The 21,344-nt window shown below is 35.3% G+C and overlaps 1 protein-coding gene across 1 annotated transcript; it reads left to right on the top strand.

The window, feature by feature from the left end:
• Positions 1-7,699: 7,699 nt before the first annotated feature.
• LOC107557225 (periostin-like) lies at positions 7,700-19,052 on the top strand. The gene is made up of 19 exons (XM_016240564.1): positions 7,700-7,912; positions 8,067-8,201; positions 8,940-9,088; positions 9,335-9,471; positions 9,791-9,921; positions 10,015-10,145; positions 11,164-11,266; positions 11,478-11,545; positions 11,681-11,726; positions 11,850-11,882; positions 13,834-14,748; positions 15,382-15,447; positions 15,721-15,813; positions 16,847-16,906; positions 16,994-17,053; positions 17,137-17,199; positions 18,208-18,294; positions 18,375-18,416; positions 18,592-19,052. The coding sequence occupies exons 1-19, from the start codon at positions 7,750-7,752 to the stop codon at positions 18,642-18,644; spliced, it is 2,535 nt and encodes an 844-aa protein (XP_016096050.1). The 5' UTR covers positions 7,700-7,749; the 3' UTR covers positions 18,645-19,052.
• The last annotated feature ends 2,292 nt before the right edge of the window (positions 19,053-21,344 follow it).

Below are 21,344 nucleotides of genomic sequence, written 5' to 3'. Positions count from 1 at the left end.
GAAAGAGAAGGGGAGGGCTGCTATAAAGGCCGGTTCCCTGTTGCTTGCTCCCATTCCTTCTGTTTTTTCAGTGGGTTTGATCTGCAGGGGATACTCCAGTATGATACTCCTGTTTACGGCCACCTTTACCATCCTGGCGCTGTCCTCCCTGGACCAGGTGGAGTCTTCAGCGTATGACAAGATAGTCACACACAGTCGCATCAGGGCTAAGAATGAAGGGTAAGGGTTGATTGTTTTAAGGGTTCACCTTTGCCGGCTGGGAAAAGGTGGTCCGTTTTGTTAATACTGTTAATGACAAATGTAAAATGACATATTAAAAGTCTGGGATTTTTGGGGGGAATGGTATTTAAAACTTCAGCATTGAGCAAAGAAAATGTACGATACATTAAATGATTTTGCACCATTTCTTGGACACTAATTTGTATGAAAATGAGTCAAATGTACCATTAGAACTTGTGTTTAAATCATCCTGACATTTTTTTTTTGCCTTTCACTCAGATTATGTAGATATGTAATATTTGTAATGGAAAATTGTATGAAATTGCAAAATTAGATTAAATTGTATTAAATAAAAAAGAAAATACAAAACTGACATTTTCACATAGAAGTATCACACTCCCACTGTATTTCATAATCAGTTTTATATTTATCTTATACACAGTATAAATCTGTTCATTTAAGTAATATCTACATAAATAAAAGTATTTTATTAAATGTTTTTGAAGCTGAAGCTGAAAAATGTCATTTCTAATTATTTCTAATTTCTAATATATATATATATATATATATATATATATATATACTGTATATACATACGTACACGTATCTATTTTACAATGTAAAAAATCTGTGTCATCAACATAATTTAACAATGCTGAATATTTGAATCTTTTTTATTTATTAACCATACATTTCTAAAACATAAATGGACTGAAAAGCAATTTTCACTTTGTTCAGTCAGCTATTTAAAGCAATTTGTCAGGACTTCTATATAATCACCTGCCTAATTGAACACCCTGTGGCCTGTAAGTCTGTCATGTATGAAGTTATCAACCATCCCCAGAGGGTTTTTTGTAATGCATATGCTCCCTCCTCTCTCTTTTCCAGACCCAATGTGTGCGCTTTACAGCAGGTCATGGGGACCAAGAAAAAGTACTTCAGCACATGCAGGAACTGGTATAACAAATCCATCTGTGGTAAAAAGGCGTAAGTTATCCATCGCTTTTCACTCTGACGCTCTATGCTTTTGCGAGGTTTCTGGCCATGGACTTATTAGAGGTCAGGGGTCACCGAGACACAGCACCTGTAGTTCTGAAGGTGACGGTGGGTCATATTGGTGATGGATTACATTGGTTAGGCTTGTTCAGTGCTGTAGGGTGTGTTCAGGGAAAGTGAATGAAGCAGAAGCATTTGAAGCTGTTTTGTAGTCTTCATACAGATCGGTTTTGTTCTTTGTTTTGTATTAGTAATGATTCAAGACAGTTGGATTTTTGCCAAAACAAGCTGGTCCAGAGCATAAATACTCCCTAGAGCAATATGATTTATGATACAAAAACATATTAAACTTTGGAGCTCTTCTCCCAGCTCGCAGCAGGATGACACAACAGTTGTCAGCCGAGTGCATCTTACTGTACTTGTTTATGGCAGATAAACCGCAGCTCATGTGCGCTGACTATGACATGTTTATTGTCGCTCCACTGGCTTCTCTCTCTGTTTTCTTCACAAATGCCACACTAATTTACTGCATGTTCACTGAGAGGATGATGTAAGCGTGTTTCTGGGCTCTGTGAGACTGTGATGGAGGCCTCTGCAGGGACTGGTGACTAGTAATTGGCAGGCAAAACTTTTCAGGCTCAACTCAGCCTTTCCACTGGCAGAGATCTGTTGAGTGTGAAAGAAAAGAGAAAAACCTCAGGAAATGTCTGTGTTGGGTTGTGCAGTTTTTTTCTGTCATTCTCTTTTTTGATCATAGGTATCTCCATATGTTCGGTTTCCATGTTTTATGAGGACAAAAATAGATATTAATTTATAATACCTTTTATATAAAGCCTATATACAAATTATATGTTTTATATTTTATCTAATATAATACATTCATATATTTTAGATGTGGTTTAATTGTACAATTGTACTATTGTACAATTAACTGTCCTTTTTGCAGCCACTGTACAATTGTACAATTGTATGGGCGTTGGCTCAGTGTGTTTGATTGTGTGTGTGTGTGTGTGTGTGTGTGTACCTACTTAACCATATTTTGGGGACAAATTTGTACCCAAAAGTGAGCTAAACCTGGCAAAATCTCCAAAAACCTCCCTCTGGGGATGTCCTCATTTGTAAAACTGGTATAAAAATAAAGTAAACAAAGTTTTTTTTAAATTGTAAAAATGCAGAAAGTTTCCTGTAAGGGGTAGGTTTAGGTGTAGGGTGATAGAAAATACAGTTTGTACAGTAAAAAAACCATTACGCCTATGGAGAGTCCCCATTTAGATAGCTAAGTAAACGTGTGTGTGTGATCGTGCAGCAGCATGTCCAGGAACCTAAAGGCCCGATTCTTCTTCATACCTGTAGTCTTCCAACATACATGGCTGCAGCCGCTATGGTCACTGTAGGAAACATATGAAAGAAATTTAGAATGTGTCTACCGGGAGGTCAATAATAAAAGCACTAAACACCCCTGCCTGGCGTCTCCCCCCAGTTCCCCCTGACTAAACTCTGGGCAGCAATAGGTCCGGAGCTGCCCAGCTTGCTGTCTCTCCTCTGGTCACACTGGGGAAATTTGAGTCAGGCCTTTCTCAGGGGTCCTGCTGGCTTCCTTTTTCCTTCCTTCACCGACACTGGGAACATTGTTCAGTGTCAGGGGATGAACTCCTCCACAGCTGCAATGTCTGTGCCTCCAGACGCTATCATAATGATAAAAAAGAGAAACAATCTGTGTGGTGTCAGGTGCGTGCTTTCAACCATAGCGCTGTCTGACAAACAGCAGGCCTACATGGCATGATAAGCCACAGATTTCTCGCTAAAACCAGTGAGGAACAACATTAGTCATGGGAGAATTTTACTCACGCCATCTGCAGACAGCTGTTAGAAAGCTTCTTTGCTCTTTTTTAGTGCATTAGAACAGTTTTTAGGCTACTAGCCAACATCCAAATTACTGTGTTTACTCTTAATAAATATCTCAAATGATCTTAAACTAGATTTAAATGTAAATAAAATTTTTAAAAATTGTTTACACAAATTAAGATATTTAGCGTGGAAAGGAGATTTTGTTTTCTTTACCAGCCTTTTCCCACATATTAAATTTTTGGAACTATTACTGTACTTTATTTTTTACATGACAATTAATTTCAACATCTCTAGACATCATTGAGATTAAATGAAGCGCAAATTGAGACATTTTGAAATTATCTGGCTTCTATTTTTCATCTAATTAGTTTTTTAGAAAAGCATCCAAATCTTTCTCCTCTGAAGGTTCACGAGAGATCTCTCCTGGACTCAGATTTGCCTAAAGTTAAGACATTTCAGTTTAAACTTGTCTTTGAAAAAGAATTTGCACTTGAAAAATAATTTTTAATAATATATGCCTGCTACTTTCTCATTTGTATCAGATTTTACATTCCCTACGGGATTTAATAAGAAACATCTAAAACAAAGATGATACTTGCATGAAATGTAACTTGAGACCTCCTGAGCCACCTTTTGAGCAATAAAATCTACCTCTAAGAGCACATATCAACCTGTACACTCATGATGTGTTCAATAAACCGCTGGAACAATTCAAATTTTCCCCCACTGCATGCCAGATACACTATAGAGATACCAGTTGAAATTACTGCCAAAAATAAACATCAGTCATACTGTCAAAACAGCCCAGAGGCAAGTGACCTCACACGTTTCAGACAGTATGCCTTTTCTGTCAGGGTTGGCTCAGATTTGGGTTGTTGCCCTCTTATTATGTCAAATTTTCGAGGATTTGCCGATAGCAATAGGTCCGGAGCTGCCCAGCTTGCTGTCTCTCCTCTGGTCACACTGGGGAAATTTGAGTCAGGCCTTTCTCAGGGGTCCTGCTGGCTTCCTTTTTCCTTCCTTCACCGACACTGGGAACATTGTTCAGTGTCAGGGGATGAACTCCTCCACAGCTGCAATGTCTGTGCCTCCAGACGCTATCGTCATGATAAAAAAGAGAAACAATCTGTGTGGTGTCAGGTGCGTGCTTCCAACCATAGCGCTGTCTGACAAACAGCAGGCCTACATGGCATGATAAGCCACAGATTTCTCGCTAAAACCAGTGAGGAACAACGTTGGTCATGGGAGAATTTTATTCACGCCATCTGCAGACAGCTGTTAGAAAGCTTCTTTGCTCTTTTTTAGTGCATTAGAACACCTTTTAGGCTACTAGCTAACATTCAAATTACTGTGTTTACTCTTAATAAATATCTAAAATGATCTTAAACTAGATTTTAATGTAAATAAAATTTTTAAAAATTGTTTACACAAATTAAGATATTTAGCGTGGAAAGGAGATTTTGTTTTCTTTACCAGCCTTTTCCCACATATTACATTTTTGGAAGTATTACTGTACTTTATTTTTTACATGACAATTCATTTCAACATCTCTAGACATCATTTAGATTAAATGAAGCGCAAATTGAGACATTTTGAAATTATCTGGCTTCTATTTTTAATCTAATTTTTTTTTTTAATTTTCATGAGGAAAATCATCCAAATCTTTCTCCTCTGAAGGTTCACGAGAGATCTCTCCTGGACTCAGATTTGCCTAAAGTTAAGACATTTCAGTTTAAACTTGTCTTTGAAAAAGAATTTGCACTTGAAAAAGAATTTTTGATAATATATGCCTGCTACTTTCTCATTTGTATCAGATTTTACATTCCCTATGGGATTTAATAAGAAACATCTAAAACAAAGATGATACTTGCATGAAATGTAACTTGAGACCTCCTGAGCCACCTTTTGAGCAATAAAATCTACCTCTAAGAGCACATATCAACCTGTACGCTCATGATGTGTTCAATAAACCGCTGGAACAATTCAAATTTTCCCCCACTGCATGCCAGATACACTATAGAGATACCAGTTGAAATTACTGCCAAAAATAAACATCAATCATACTGTCAAAACAGCCCAGAGGCAAGTGACCTCACACGTTTCAGACAGTACGCTTTCGAGACCAGGGGCGGCGTTTCCGTGTGGCAGAGTATGGCAGTTGCCATACCCTAGCCCAGTCAGGTGTGCCCTCAAAAATTATCCAAACTTAATATCTCTATTATATTTCGTTATTACTATTTTAAATCAGAGGGTTTTTACAAATATTTAACCAATAATAAAACGTCATAACGCCACTGGATCCTTAAACTGTCAGCGAGACCTCGTAACTTCACCCCGCCTCCATTCAGATTGACGCGCCACGCACAGGAGGAGACAGAGCTCCACTTTTTTACAATGCAGGGGGTAAATAAATAAATAAATAAGCCCTGTCCAAATGGCTCACTTGATGTGGACCTGTGGTCTTGTGGACTTTGCTCGCATGTGTACATGATGTCCACAGGACCCTAGCAGTGGTTCTCAACCTTTTTGACTCCAAGACCCGACTTTCCAAGACAATAATCAAAAGCCCTCCATTTAGGCCAGGGTATTTCTGGTACTTCTGCTGTAATGAAAAAACTTATTTCCACACTTTTTTGTTTACAGAAAATATAGGAGTCACAATATCTTAATAATGAAATAAATTCCAGAAGTTTTAAGAACAGTTTCAAGAAGGATTCATGCTCGTCACATTTGAGATTAGAGGATACATTTCTGTTTATTTATATATTTTTTTAGTCACAAACAGTACTTCCAATAAAATATTTTAGAGCTTGAAAGAATTATATAGTCAATATAGAAATAGCCTCTTACGATTTTATTAATGTATTCATTTCCATCAATTTTTCATGTCTAGAAATCATGCTTTGAAAATTCATATTGCATATATCCAAGTTTTCTAGGAATGTGGGAACCCAGGGCCTCATATTATGCACAATTGAGCAACATTTCAACTGCTTTTTAATTATTACGTCACTGAAATGAATGCATTTATGTTAATTATTTACTGAAAACAATAATTCTAGTAATAATTAGTGCTGGGCAACCATTAATCGTGATTAATCGCATCCAAAATAAAAGTTTTTGTGTACATAATATATGTGTGTGTGCTGTGTATATTTATTATGTATATATAAATACACACACATGCATGTATATATTTAAGAAAAATATGTTATGTTTATATATTAAATATATTTTTATATTTACATTTAGACATTTACATTTAGTCATTTAGCAGACACTTTTATCCAAAGCGACTTACAAATAAGGACAATAAAAGCAGTCAAAACTAACAAAAAAGCAACAATATATAAGTGCAAATGACAAGTCTCGGTTAGCCTAACGCAGTACACGTAGCAAGGTGTATATATACATATATATACATATATATTATACACACACACACACACACACATATATTATATAATATAAATTATATGAATATAAATATATACATGTAAATACATGTAAATATTTTCAAAATGTGTGTGTCTTTATATATGCATAATAAATATACACAGTACATACACATATATTATATAAACAAAAACTTCTATTTTGAATGCTATTAATTGTGATTAATCATTGCCCAGCTCTAGTAATAATACGTATATGCGCTTGAATTTAAGATGAAGTGGAAATTTAAAAAGAGAGATGCATTTAAGAACATTTTTGTCTATACAGACGTTTTATAAATTGTATATGAATATTTCGAATCTGTTGTAGGTTCACATTTAGGATCATTATATGCAAATCTATATTAATAAGGGGGAAATACAATCTCAATTAAAGGGACAGTTCACCAAAAAATGTCTGTCATACAGTAATTGGTAGTAATTCTGTTATTAATTACTCACCCTCATGTTCCAAACCCGTAAGATCTTCGTTCATCTTCGGAGCACAAATTAAGATATTTTTGATGAAATCTGAGAGCTTTTTGACCCTGCATAGACAGTGAAGCAACTGACATGTTGAAGGCCCAGAAAGGTAGTAAGGACATTGTTAAAATAGTCCATGTGACATCAGTGGTTCAAGCGTAAAGTTATGAAGCTACGGGAATACTTTTTTGTGTGCAAAGAAAACAAATATAACGACTTTATTCAACAATTTCGTCTCTTCTGTGTCAGTCTTTAACACACGAGAGTACCACGATGCATGCCACAGCTGACTGTTACCCAATAGCCCATGTGGTAAAGTTTAGAAGTGTAGATGAATAGGACCTGTCTTAAGAAGGTTGTTTGATTTGGATTTTGGTTTGGCAAAGCACTTAAAGTTGTCAAACTGCACATACATGTACAGCTTAAACAGATGCAGGAAATTGGCGAAATAAGCTCAGCTGCTGGGAAAGTGATATCACAGTTGATGTAAGAGTCTCAGCTCTCCACCACATTGCCTCCGCACAGGAAGAACTGGGCGGGTGTCCCATTGGACAACATGAGCTTCTGTTTTTTTATTGTCTCTGTCTAGTGGTCTATATCTTGATGCTTACTGGACTGTGACGATAAAGACATCTCAGCAGTTCAGGTCAGCGCACTGTTTATCGTTCGATCTGTCGCTTAAACTTTCTCCATCTCTCTTCATCTGTTTATTTTTCAAGCCCTTTTGAAGTACCACCTCCTGAACTCAGTGCAGTGCTCTGAGGCCATTATGGCGGGCTCCATCTATGGGACTCTTGAGGGCAGTAATATTGAGATCGGATGTGATGGCGAGAGCCTTACAGTCAATGGTATCAAGATGGTGCTGAAGAAGGACATTGTCACCAGCAATGGGGTCATTCATCTGATCGACCAGGTGCTCATGCCTGACTCAGGTGAGACTCTGTACCTGCCCACTGGGTTCAGCCTGACTTTATTTTTACATCCTTATGTCGTACATTTGTATATATTAAAATATACTGATTTAATGTCACTGATATAACATCTAAATCATTTAAAGTTGTGATAAGTGTGTGTCTTGTCTTGCAGCCAAGCAGGTGATGGAGCTTATAGGAAAATCTCAGAGCGTCTTCAGTGACATGGTGTCTGAGCTCGGCCTGTCTGCCGCCATGCAGCCTGAAACTGAGTATACTATTCTTGCACCACTGAATGGAGCCTTCTCTGGTGAGCTGACCTCATGACTCTATGAGCAAAATACAGGATGTTTCTGCTGAGATAACTGTGAGCACTCACCAGGAGTCTGTTTTTCAGTTTTTGTTTTTCTTTTAGAAGAGGCCTGAATAAACTGAGAAATATTTCAAATGTTACAATGCACTTTTTTTTTCTATTTTTTTTTTTTTTTACAAAAAATATATGCACTGTATTTGTTATGTGTATATAATAAATGAATATATAAATAAATATCATCATGACTGTATAATTACAATAATTAATCATTAATTAATTTTATTTTATTCATTTTATGTTATTTTAATTTATGTTTATATATTATTATATTATATTTATATATAATTTCTAAATTTAATTTAGTTTATAATTTAAATGAAATCATAATTTAATACAGAGACAAATATGCACTCACTCACACACACAGACAGACAGACAGACAGACAGACAGACAGACAGACAGACAGACAGACAGACAGACAGATAGATAGATAGATAGATAGATAGATAGATAGATAGATAGATAGATAGATAGATAGATAGATAGATAGATAGATAGATAGATAGATAGATGATAGAAAAAATAATTTTAAAGCATTTTAACATAAGGCTGCAAAAGATGAAAAATGTATAATTTGTAACTTCAGTTTGTAGTTAATATAGGTACATTTCTAAATGCCCCACAGTCTGGTTAAAATGTCACCATAACTTAAAGTGTCTTCACCTGTCATGCAGATGAGGTAATGTCCATGGATCAGCGTCTCCTGAAGATTATTCTAGAAAACCACATTGTGAAACTCAAGGTCTCTCTGAGTGACCTCTACAGCGGCCAGCTTCTCGAAACCCTGGGAGGAAAACTCCTCCGAGTCTTCATTTATCGCACGGTGAGAGAGAAAGACTTAGAGAAAGAGAATTAGTGAAAGATTGAGGACCTGCAAACAATTATTGTGTAAACTCCATGAGTGAAAACAAGCACTTTTTAAATGTTTACTGTGCAGGCAGTTAAATGTTATACTCTTTTTATATTTTCTTCAGTTCACAGACCTTAAAGCTGTCCTTGTCTAACTATATTGTATTAGTGTCCAAGGCACAGCTATAATTTTATTCTCTTTTTTCTGTGTGGGTTTTAGGCTGTGTGTATTGAGAACGCATGTATGGTCAGAGGCAGCAGAGAGGGCAGTAACGGAGTCCTTCATCTCATGCGATCACTGATCCAGCCATCCGAGACAACCATCTATGAGCTGCTCTTGAAAGACGGACGCTTCAAGTGAGATTATCATCATGACTTCACATGATTACTATTATCAAGTGTTTTATTATCTAAACTGTAAAAAAGTTAATTTATTAAATACAGTGAAACAATTTTTATAATTTAACAGGACACTGTCTGCATGTAATTAAAATCATTACAATTAACATTAAAATAATTAAAAAATATATATAATGTTTTTCAAAAAACATTTTAAAGTACTATAATGTAAAATAAAATTATATTAAAATATTACATACAAATTAAGATTTTTTATTTTTTTTTATTTTTTTTATTACAAGCATAAATAATTCATAGACTGGCTGAATTATTCCAGAATCTTCCTGTCTCTGATGGAGAGTGCTGGACTGACAGATCTACTGAAGCAGGAGGGATCATACACACTCTTTGCTCCTGTAGATGCTGCCTTTGGCACCCTGACAGAGGAAGACATCACTCTTCTGAAAAGTAAACCTTTTGTTCTCAATTTTTTTTAGATGATGTCCAACTTTTGCTAGGTTTGTTTCCTCACAGTGACATTATGACTATTCTGTTATCCAGGCGACATCAACGTCCTCAGGGTGATCCTGCTCTACCACTTTAGCAATGGCGTCTTTATTAATGGAGGCTTGGAGGGTGGAGTGACTAATCTTCTCAAGACCATTCAGGGCCACAACCTTCAAGTGCTGTCTGTAAGTACACTGGGATTGTTAATTTAAGATAGGGTATTTTATCGTTCAGGTTTTTTAGGCACTAACCACAAACCAACTTTATCTGATTAAACACTGTAGTTAGTGAAAATGTAGAAATTTCCTCAAATGTCGGCTTTATCCCAACAGTGATTATGATAAAGATGTCCCATAATTAGCTTTTCCAGTTACAAGATTAATGTATAAAGGCCTTTGCACACTCCATAATAAAACTCTAGACTCTGAAAGAATGACTTTTAAATTTGAGCCAATACTAATATTTTGGTTGCACAAGAGAGGAAGGACCTGACATGCTGTTATCGTCAGACAATGCAATTAGACGCAGCACAAATTTCCTGTGTCTGTTCTCAAAAATTTCCATGAACCAAATCCAGACCATTCACGTAAATCCTACCAGGTTACATTGAGTATGACTTGATTATAAAAAAACATACATCATCTCATCCTAATTAGGGCTAAGAACATTTCTCTTTTTGTGTTTGTGTATAGCTGAAGGTCTATGACATAGGGCATTTTTGTGTGTGTATTTGGAGCATTGCTACAGCGGTAATGTCATAACTTCCAGACAGTTTACTGCATCAATCAAACACAGCTCAAATCTCAGAAACGCCTCTACCCGCAACTCCCTCTAAAAACAAGAACAATAGGTCTCCTAATGTCCAGATACTTCCTTTGCTGGAAACAGATATCAGCACTGTAAATGTAAATGTACTTTATACGCAGATATCTCACAAACAGAGCCAAAACAAGGAAATGACCTCTTAATAATATGGCCTCTTAATAAGTTATATTTGTCTGTATGTTTCAAAGGGTTTTATAAAATCATCCCACTTAGGCTTGAAAAAATCTTTGAGAACAACATTGTTTATTTAAAAAAAAAGTATTTATTATTCTTCTGTACATTTTATGTCTTTTATATATATATATATAAAATTTCCTCATTTGTTTAATTTACTTATAAAAAAAAGTAATTTAATGATTAACACCATCTTATTCTCAGGTTAACAACTCCATCCATGTAAATTCAGTGGAGGTTCCAGATTTTGATCTTATGGCATCCAATGGAGTGGTTCATGTAGTGAAGACCATATTATATCCTCAAGGTGAATTATTATCAGCAATGAGCATGGACTATATGTGAATATTTATTTAAAATGTCATTATTTGAAGGGACGTTTACCATCAAAATCAATTGCATAGATGGTCTTTATCTTCAATATATCTGTTTTTTCCCCTTTTATATAACTGTACAATTCCTGAACCATAAGACACAGTCCCCTAGAGCTTAATAAATCATTTTACTGCATTTCACAGATCTGCCAGTTGGCCGTGAAGACATATTGATTCTGCTGAGGAGACTCATCAAATACATGCAGCTGAAGGTACAGCAGAACACACATCATATCTGAACACTGACTCACATTATATAACATCCATTACAGTTCAGTACATCACCGAACAAACACACATACCAGTTTTATCAGTTTGTTCTATTTTTTGCTTTGGTTTTTGTGTAGTTTGTATCTGGATACACCTATCATGAGATTCCACTTACATTTATCAGTAAGTTCAATTTCATCCCCCATTTCTCTTTTTATGTTCCACATAACATAATAATATTATCAACGGCATATGGATTACATTGGACATGCTTTTTATTAATGAATATTGTGTTTCGCCTTGCAGAGAGGACTATAACAACACATGTCATTGAGAAAGGTATACATTATTTTCTCATCCACTTACCCCTTTTCTACATCTATAAGCATTTATTCAGTTTTTGCAGTTTTTCAATTTGCAATACTGAGCTGAGCTCTAATTGTGTATTTACTCAATCATTATCCAATACAACAAGCCTGAATTTTGCCTCAGCTGCATTTCAAGAAAACCGATTCTTCATAGAGCCCCAGAGAAGAGCGAGCACATGTTATTCTGTTAGCTGGAACCAGCACTGGCATCTCCTCTGGCAGTCGCTGGACAGATACAGCCGATTAAAAGGCATTAGAGACAGTGGATTTTGCCTCAGACCATGGCAGGAGACCTATGTGTTGGGTAGGAGTGAATGTCAAAGTTCAGTATGGTCAAATTGAAATGGAATTTATGTAAATTGATATTATTGGAAACTTGGCTTCAAATGTGTATTTGAGAAGGTAAAAACTGATTAAAGCTTAGGTAATGGCAGTATTTTTGAGAGTTACGACTTGAAGCAGAGCTTTGGATCTCAAACTACAGTAGCAGGCATTCACTGGCTACCTTTCATCAAATTAAACTCCCACAATTTTGTAGAGCTAATATGTGTAATTGTCAAAGCCCAACATTGGTTCATCCAATACTTAAAATGTATAGTATAGAATATCAAAATACTGACAATAGCTAAAACTGTAAATCCTTTTATGTAACTTTACAATCATAGGACTTGAAAAATCGGATCTAGAATTGCCAGAAGCTTTGCGAGGGTACGCTGTAAAAGACCCAATCCCATAGCGGGACTCTTATTTATTAGTAAATGATAGACCAGCTTTTTCCATGAAAGATCTTTTTAATGACAAAGTTAGTTCTAAATGAAATACAGATGGGACTACTGAAAGTCAGATCATTTGGAGTCTTTGTACAGCTGAATTTAATAAGTTGATGTTACAGTGTAACATTTGCATGTGTCATTTATTTACTGATCTGTGTGTCACAATGGTTCCAATCTGTCTTTAAAACCACACAGAGTAGAATCAATATCATGTCAAAGTAAATGGGTCAACTGTTGATTAAATGTTGATTGTGTCAAACGTGTATATTATACTGTATGTACAAACATTCAAAAGTTTAAGGATATTTTTTAAAGATATGAATACTTAATATTCATCAGGTACAGATTAAAATGATAAAAAAAACACAGCAATGACATTAATAATGTTAGAAAAGTTAGTATTTCAGATAAATGCTGCTCTTTTGAACTTTCTTTCGATGCAAAGAAAATCACAGTTTCCACAAAAATATTAAGCAGCACAACTGTTTTAATTATTAGCATTATCAGCACCTATGAACTAAACAAAAATGATTTAATTGCGATTGCTTACTTCTTCGATCCCTAATTTGGGTTATTGTCTGCAATGTAGTTTTATTTTGTACAGTTGTTTCTTATATACAGTCTGTTCATACAGTTTGAATTCCATCATAAAACACAAAGTACCATTTGAGCTGAGCCTGCAATCAAAAACCTTATGATCCTGATCCACAGACAGTTCTTCCATGTGCACTATGTCTTAGCTCATCTTTGGCAGATTATACAAATGTATGTTTTATGAATCCAGCAGTAGCAAGAAACGTGACCCCCGTTGCAGTGTCTAGAAAGAAGGTCCGGCCTGGTGTTCATTAACAGCTCTGACAGTGCCAGTGATTATTAATAATTGGCATAGACCTCCATTCTCATCTTTGATTTACTTGTGGTTCATATCAGTAAAAGCAGCAAGGACAAATGGCTCACTGGATTCAAAAACATTGGAAACAAAACTAATTTTAATTTAATCAGCATAATAGTATCTAAAAAACAGTCATGCTTTATGCCAAGAAAAGCAAAATGTCTCTAAATAATTTGTTTTTCACAAGTACTGAGAAGATTTTGGGAAATGTCATGGTCTTGACATGCCACCTGATGGGATCTCTAACTTTCCCTCAGGTCCCAATGTCAAGGTGGTGATCGGTGAACCAAGCATCACCAAAGTTACACGTGTGATCAAAGGAGAATCAATCGTCACCAAAGTTACACAAGTGATTGAAGAAGATCCGAACGTCACCAAAGTCAGACGAGTGATTGGAGGAGAACCAAGCATCACTGAAGTTACACAAGTGATTGAAGAAGATCCAAGTGTCACTAGATTTACACGAGTGATTGAAGAAGATCCGAGCGTCACCAAAGTTAGACGAGTGATTGAAGAAGATCCGAGCGTCACCAAAGTCAGACGAGTGATTGGAGGAGAACCAAGCATCACTGAAGTTACACAAGTGATTGAAGAAGATCCAAGTGTCACTAGATTTACACGAGTGATTGAAGAAGATCCGAGCGTCACCAAAGTTAGACGAGTGATTGAAGAAGATCCGAGCGTCACCAAAGTCAGACGAGTGATTGGAGGAGAACCAAGCATCACTGAAGTTACACAAGTGATTGAAGAAGATCCAAGTGTCACTAGATTTACACGAGTGATTGAAGAAGATCCGAGCGTCACCAAAGTTAGACGAGTGATTGAAGAAGATCCGAGCGTGACCAAAGTTAGACGAGTGATTGAAGAAGATCTGAGCGTCACCAAAGTTAGACGAGTGATTGAAGATCCGAGAGTCACCAAAGTTAGACGAGTGATTGAAGAAGATCCGAGCGTCACCAAAGTTAGACGAGTGATTGAAGAAGATCCGAACGTCACCAAAGTTACACGAGTGGTTGAAGAAGATCCAAGCGTCCAAATTACACGAGTAACTAACGGAGATCCAAGCATCACCATAATTAAAGAAATGGTTGGAGGAGAACCAGGCATCACCAAAATTAGACGAGTTGATGAAGGAAAGCCGTCTGTTACAAAGGTCACAAGGCTCATTGAAAGTATGTTCAAACTTATTCAAACTCATCTACTTCATGGATGGCCTGAGAGTGTTTCTTCATTGCAACAGATTTGAAGAAATTTAGCATTAGATCACTTGCTCAACAATGGGTCTTCTACATGTACATGGGTGCCGTCAGAATGAGAGTCAAAACCGTTTTGTGATAAAAAAAACATCACAAAGAAAATCCACAAGTAATCCACATTACTTGATAACAGTCCAAGACAGTTGTAAACTGGTTGATTTTGATATAAGAGGACAACAGATGATGGACTTTTTCACTGGAGGATTATTATATAGCACCTTTATGGATTATGGACAGGTATTTTGGACATAAGTGACGGAAGTTAAAACTTCTTAATGATAGATTTGTTTCTTACAATCACACAGCTTTCACTTCACAAGACATGAATTGATGTACTGGAGTCGTGTGGATTATTTATGGATTATTGTGATGTTTTTATCAGCTATTTAAACTCTCATTCCGAAGGCGCCCATTCACTGCAGAAGATCCATTGGTGAGCAAGTGATTTTCTCATTGTTGTACGAACTATTCCTTTAAGTAGCATCGTTAATTTGAAAATAACAAACCACAGGTTTTTTTTTTTTGGTAACTTTTTTTTTTTTTGCTCAGCTCACAGTGCCTCATCTGATGGTGAAATTGACGCTGAGGGAGAAATCAAGAGAATCATGGGCGAAGGTCATTAATTTTAACAGCTTTATTTGATTGTGTAGGCTCGTAGTTACGTTGTATAGTACATTAGGGTTAAAATGTCCAGTTGGTTTTATCAAACATTTGAAAACTGATTCTTGTGCAGTAAGAACTGGATTAAAAAAAGAGACACAAAAAGTCTGTTCTCAAAAGAAAATAGACAAGTTACCAATACTTTAACAGTTTAGTTTGTTTCAGAATGGCTGTAAACAAAGTAGTTTTTGATAAAACATTAAAACATTGTGTGTCCATGTGTTGTAGATGAAACCAAGGTGCAGAGGTTTCAGCATGGTGACGTAGACATCCTCCAGGATGAAGATATCAAACAAATCACTGATGCGATCACTCAGGGAGGTTAGTCCAAGAGGGTTGTGTATGAATTATAATTGACATATTAATAATAAATGGCTATATTTAAGCCTCAGCGTTGCTGAAATGATAAAAGTTGCCCTTTCTCTGACATTAACTGCATTGTAGACTCTTTTTAGTGTTATTTTAATATCATTTATATATTAGTAATGTATTTTTTAAATGTTAAATTCACTTGAACTTAGTTTGTTTTAGTGATTTTGTTATGTGCTTTTCTATTTTAGTTTAGCTTTTCTAATTGAAGTTTCATCTAATTCATTTGTAGTTTATTTGATTTCAGCTTTATTTCAGTTAATGAAAAAAACATTTTCAATTGGATACAATTTGTGTATGTATATAATTGTATATAAAGGGTGATCAAACTCAATGACACTGAATCGGTGAGCCATTTACATTTGAAAAAAGAGACTGTTCTTAAATCTTCCCCTTTAGCACAACTTCTTCAGATATGTCTTTCTCTTCTGCCAAACACTTTTACCCATAATCCTTGGCATATGCAATAATCATGTTCTTTCCCATATTGTTTGTTTTCATGCCACTGAATCAATGTGATTTATGATTTTGAAGGGCTTTGGGATCTGTAAGACTCTTTTGTAGCTTCCTAAAGAGCTTGACATTTTTATTGAGAGCAGCTGTGAACGCGGTGGTTCGTCCTCGTTTAGTATTGTTTAATGTTTGTTTATCTGTCTAATTTTATGCCCATGGATTACAGTCTCTAGTTACGTAACAGAATAAAGCCCCGTTGGTTTTCTCATGGCTCATACACATGGCTCTACTCCAGATGTTCTTGATTTAACTCCATACTCTATGTTTGCTAGGTTTTGATTCATTCTTGGCAAGATCGCACTTATGATTCAGCTAAAAGAAAGAATCAGTTTTAGAACCTTTAAGCAGTACAGCTAAAGTAAGATTAAGGCTTTCATTATTGACTATTACTCACTGATTTGGCTCATGGTTGGTCTGACTTTCACCCAGAGGTTTGTGCATCCATTGTTCTCATGTCTTCTTGTTCTCAAAGGTGGACCAGGGATCACCACCATAACTAGAGTAATCAAACCAGGGGTCCAGGTTGTTGAAAGTAAGGTCTAATAAATCAAATGATGATATGATGTGAGTTATGTTTTGCTTAGATGTTTGTGTCATTGACTTCTGCTTTTGCTTGAAGCTGAACCAGGGCTCACCACATTTACTAGAGTAATTAAGAAAGACCCTCAGATCATTAAAGGTGAGACACAATATATCAAACAGTGGTAAGATGCAGTTTAAATTTTCAAACCAAATCAAATATTCATCTTTTTGTATTCAAAGGTGCACCAGATGGGGAAACCACTGTTACCAGAGTAGTTCGGCCAGAACTGCAGATAATTGAAGGTAAGAAATTATATTGCACTTCTGATATTACAGATTTTAGTGTTTCATTTTAGTGTTTAAATATATATATATATAAATTGTTATATGGACAAAAGACTAATTGAATTTATTTGGGTAAATACAGCAAAGTTTACAATATTACATACATTTAAACTCGTTCAACATGCATTTTAGAAATAAAAAAGTAACATTTTAATTAAAGTGTATGCAAACGTTCTCTGTATTCACTTTTACTGAAATAGTGATAATTACTCGGAGCCGGTGAAGGGCTGCTGTTCGCGGGGGAACTGCGAACTTCAGACCGCGGCCTCGTGTTTCACTCGTAACTGAAAGATGCCGTGACTGACTACATAATCTACCCATAAACAATCAGTACTGACATTAGAAAATTTGTTTTAACATCAAATTAAATTAAAGTCAGTATTATAACGAATAAAATCCATTTATGTTATGCAAGGCAAAAGGCGTTTCTATCGTGCGAAACGACCGCTGCTGACGCAACTAACTGACATCTCGTCCTTATGTTGCATTGTGTAAAATAATATAATTTACAGGACAGTAAAGACTTTATAAATGAAATAAACTATATACAAACCTTTATTTCGCTGAAGAAGTGCCCCAAATCAGCGGCGGTGCTGAGAACCACTCTCTTCTGTAGGACGCAAAAAGCCCGCGCTCAGACTGGTACTCTGGGTTGTTTCTTCGAAGACAGGCTCAACGCAGCGGTTGGGTAGAAAAAATAACCCAGCATTAAAAATGACCCAGCAACTTAGTTACAGAAAAACTACCCAGCACCTGGGTAAAAAAAAATATTAAAAATAACCCAATAAATTGACCCAACATGCTGAACCCAGCATTTGGGTTAAAAAAATAAACCAGCATTTTTTAGAGTATAGTAACTGGCTTCAGTTACATTAATTATAATTATAAAAATCATGTCTGATTTAATATTATATATAATATGCATACATGATGAATTATTATTATTATTATTTATTATTCTTTTAGGACCAGATTTTTCAAAGATTGTATCTTTCAAGGACACTCCAGACCTGCTTGAAACAGAATCGGAGAGAATCACCAGAATCATCAAGGGTTAGTGCTTTCACAACTGTGTGAATAATATGTGGATGGATCTAATGGCCAAGGTTTAATTGAATTATTTTTCTCCTCAGAGGGCCGTTATAAAAAACGAGCTGCCATCAGACAACCACAAGGTATGTGTTTCAGCTTTTTTTTGTGTGTGCTATTTTTATATCAAGACACTTACAGTACAAATTTTAGTATAGCATCTTTTTTTTCTAATACCAAAACATGCAATAATAGGAAAATGAACCATAAATGTCTAGAACAGCTTTGTTTATATGTGTGTGTTTGTGGACTAAAATGCAGGATCAAGGCGGAGAGTGAGACTGGTCAGGCATCACTCCAGACCCAGACAGTGAGATGAATGAGGCTCACTCTACCTGAAGATCCAAAGTGAAAGACAGTGTTGTAAAACAGTGTGTTTGTCCTGCAAATACACTGTTACTTCAAACCGCATTGAATGTTTACACATTACAAACCAATGCAGTAACATCTTGGATCTATGTGGCACACACCCCACTTCAACTCAGATAAGGGCTACTTGAAATGATGGTGGTTATAAAGAGAGACATTGGTCATTTTTGTTTGTTTGTTTTTTAAGCTGTTTATATTGTTTCTTTGAATATATATATACTGTATGAGCCTGTCATTGAGCTTGTCGTGCACATGATATTTTGTGGTGCTTGCATTCAGAGACATGAATGCGTTTTTATCTGTAAGGATCAGCAAATCTTTGGCTGTTGAGTTTACTTTAAATTATGCGGCTTGTAACTTTCCATCTGTTTCGAATTTTCTGTTCATTTTTTATGAATTTGTTCACATCTACATTTTTTTATTTCTTCTTTCTTTTTAAATAGGCCTTTTTAATCATAGAAATTCAAATCATCACATTGAAATAAGCCTCAATGGAGTTAAAAAATAAAATAAAATATTTTCTGTTTATAGCACCTCTACTTATTTCAGTGTTTATCTCCAAAAAACTGTGACCTGTCTGTTCATTTTTTTTATCTGCGGTGCAGCTATTTCAGTTGATGAATCATATAAATATTGAGCAACAGTATGAACTGTGCTGAGACATTGCACTGTGACTTTTAGGTTCATCATTAGCAATCATTCTCATCATATAATTCATGAATATGATGGCAGTGACAGCTAATGATGAACTTAATGATAATAGGCATCACCAATCATTTGTATCCAAGTACAAAGTCACTTTTGAAGTGACTGATTCTCAGTCTCCACACATTCTGCTGTCAATTTGCTATTCATCTTGACTTTAGTACGAGCTAACAACGTTAATCCCTTTATGTTCTTGTTTCCAGATAAATATCATGTCAAAATTGACATGAAGTGAATGCAAAAACTAATAGTGTAGAGTTAAAAAAACACATATGTTGACATAGGGGATTTTGTAGCAGCATGCATGCCTTTACATAAAGACATATGGATGTCTTTATGTCTGAAAAAATAAAGCTTTGCTCCTTAATAAAAACAATCCGAAGCCCCAGACTTCATTGGGAGGATAACCTTGTCAAGTCTGGCAAATTGTTTTAGATAGCATATACACTCTTTAAACTGAATGTGACACACTATCATCCAGTTTAAAGCTGTCCATTATTTGCACTGGTGTGAAAGCTGCTAAATTCACACTAAATACTGATTCAATTTATCCACTTAAAGTAAAATCAAAAATAAACATTTCTGTTACTAGAAATAAATCTTAATAGAAATTAAATAAAAACCTTAATATAGTGCATCAGTTTACTAAAGCGGAAATGAAAAATTAATTAAAAAAAATAACTTATAAAAATGACAAAAACATTTTTAGAAAACATTTCTAAACCTTTAACTAAAATTAAAATGGAAAATATAAAAATTAATTCAAAATATTCATAAAACCTATGCATATCTTAATGACACTAAAATAACACTTATAAATAAAGTAATTTAATTATAGCAATTAATCCTTACTTTGTTCTCATACATTTTGCAAACATCCAAAGAACCTTTTCATTCTACAGCAATATTAGTGAAAGGATCTGTGAGCAATGAACATCTCTGTGACTTTAATCTACTAATGTAGCATTAATATTATAAGTTAATATTTACGTTATGGAACAGCAAGTAAATCAGCAAGAATATCTTGCATTTAAAGACCAATATTTTTCAAAGATCATACAATCTCAACACTATCTCATGACCAATTCGCACGTATTTTACGAGGTGGCTAATTTGAATGAATTCGTACGACCTCACTCGTATGATTTTGTACGGTTTGTCTAGACCCCAGTGATAGGTTTAGTGGCGGGATTACGTGTAGGTCATTCGTACATATTCATACAAATTGTGCAATTTGTAAAATACGTACGATTTAGCAAAAATCGTATGAATTTGTACGAGTGAAGTCATACGAATTCATACGAATTAGCCACCTACACATCTGCTACAGAGAATGTCTTGTGTATTTTGGCTGAACTTGCAGGTTCACATATGTGTTCTATTATTCTCTATGTGTGCTCTTGCATGGGGACATTTCTGCACAGCGAACATCATTTCTCATGTTTGGAGAGATAACCGAGGGAAAACTTGCTTGAGTATCTACACAATACAAGAGTTACAGTCCAGAATCCAATCTGATTTGGAAAATCTTATAAAACAGTCCTTTACGAATGGAACTGCAAAAAGAAAGGATTTTTCAAAGCCAATCCCCCTGCTTGCCATTGGTCTAAAAACATGTAGCCCCATCCCAGACTCACACCATTGGTAGAGTTAGTGTTGCTGAGCCAGACTGGTCAGAATATTTTTTTTAATTATTATAAAATATAATATTACTATTAAAATATTTATTTTTATACTATACTATACTATAAAGCAAATACAATGTAAAAATAATTTAAAAAATATTATTACTCTATAAAAACAAAAACATTTACACTAGCAATAATGAGTAACCTATTACTTTTCTGTTTACTACAAATTCCTTTAATTGAGTGAAATTTCTATTAATATTCTGAAAGAAACACAAAGACCACATAATATTAACTTACTTAACTTGGAAG

The sequence above is a fragment of the Sinocyclocheilus grahami genome, unplaced genomic scaffold, assembly GCF_001515645.1.
Source record: "Sinocyclocheilus grahami isolate Dianchi unplaced genomic scaffold, SAMN03320097.WGS_v1.1 scaffold593.1, whole genome shotgun sequence".
NCBI classification, from domain to species: domain Eukaryota; kingdom Metazoa; phylum Chordata; class Actinopteri; order Cypriniformes; family Cyprinidae; genus Sinocyclocheilus; species Sinocyclocheilus grahami.
Note: the sequence above shows the minus strand (reverse complement) of the source record. Positions and strands in the feature narration are given on the sequence as shown.

Bases quoted from the DNA above. Each gene is read 5' to 3' on its own strand.
- LOC107557225 (XM_016240564.1), top strand. From the start codon at position 7,750: ATGGCGGGCTCCATCTATGGGACTCTTGAGGGCAGTAATATTGAGATC. The intron at 17,054-17,136 runs GTGAGACACAAT...TTGTATTCAAAG, and splicing joins AGACCCTCAGATCATTAAAG to GTGCACCAGATGGGGAAACC. The intron at 18,295-18,374 runs GTTAGTGCTTTC...TTTTCTCCTCAG, and splicing joins AATCACCAGAATCATCAAGG to AGGGCCGTTATAAAAAACGA.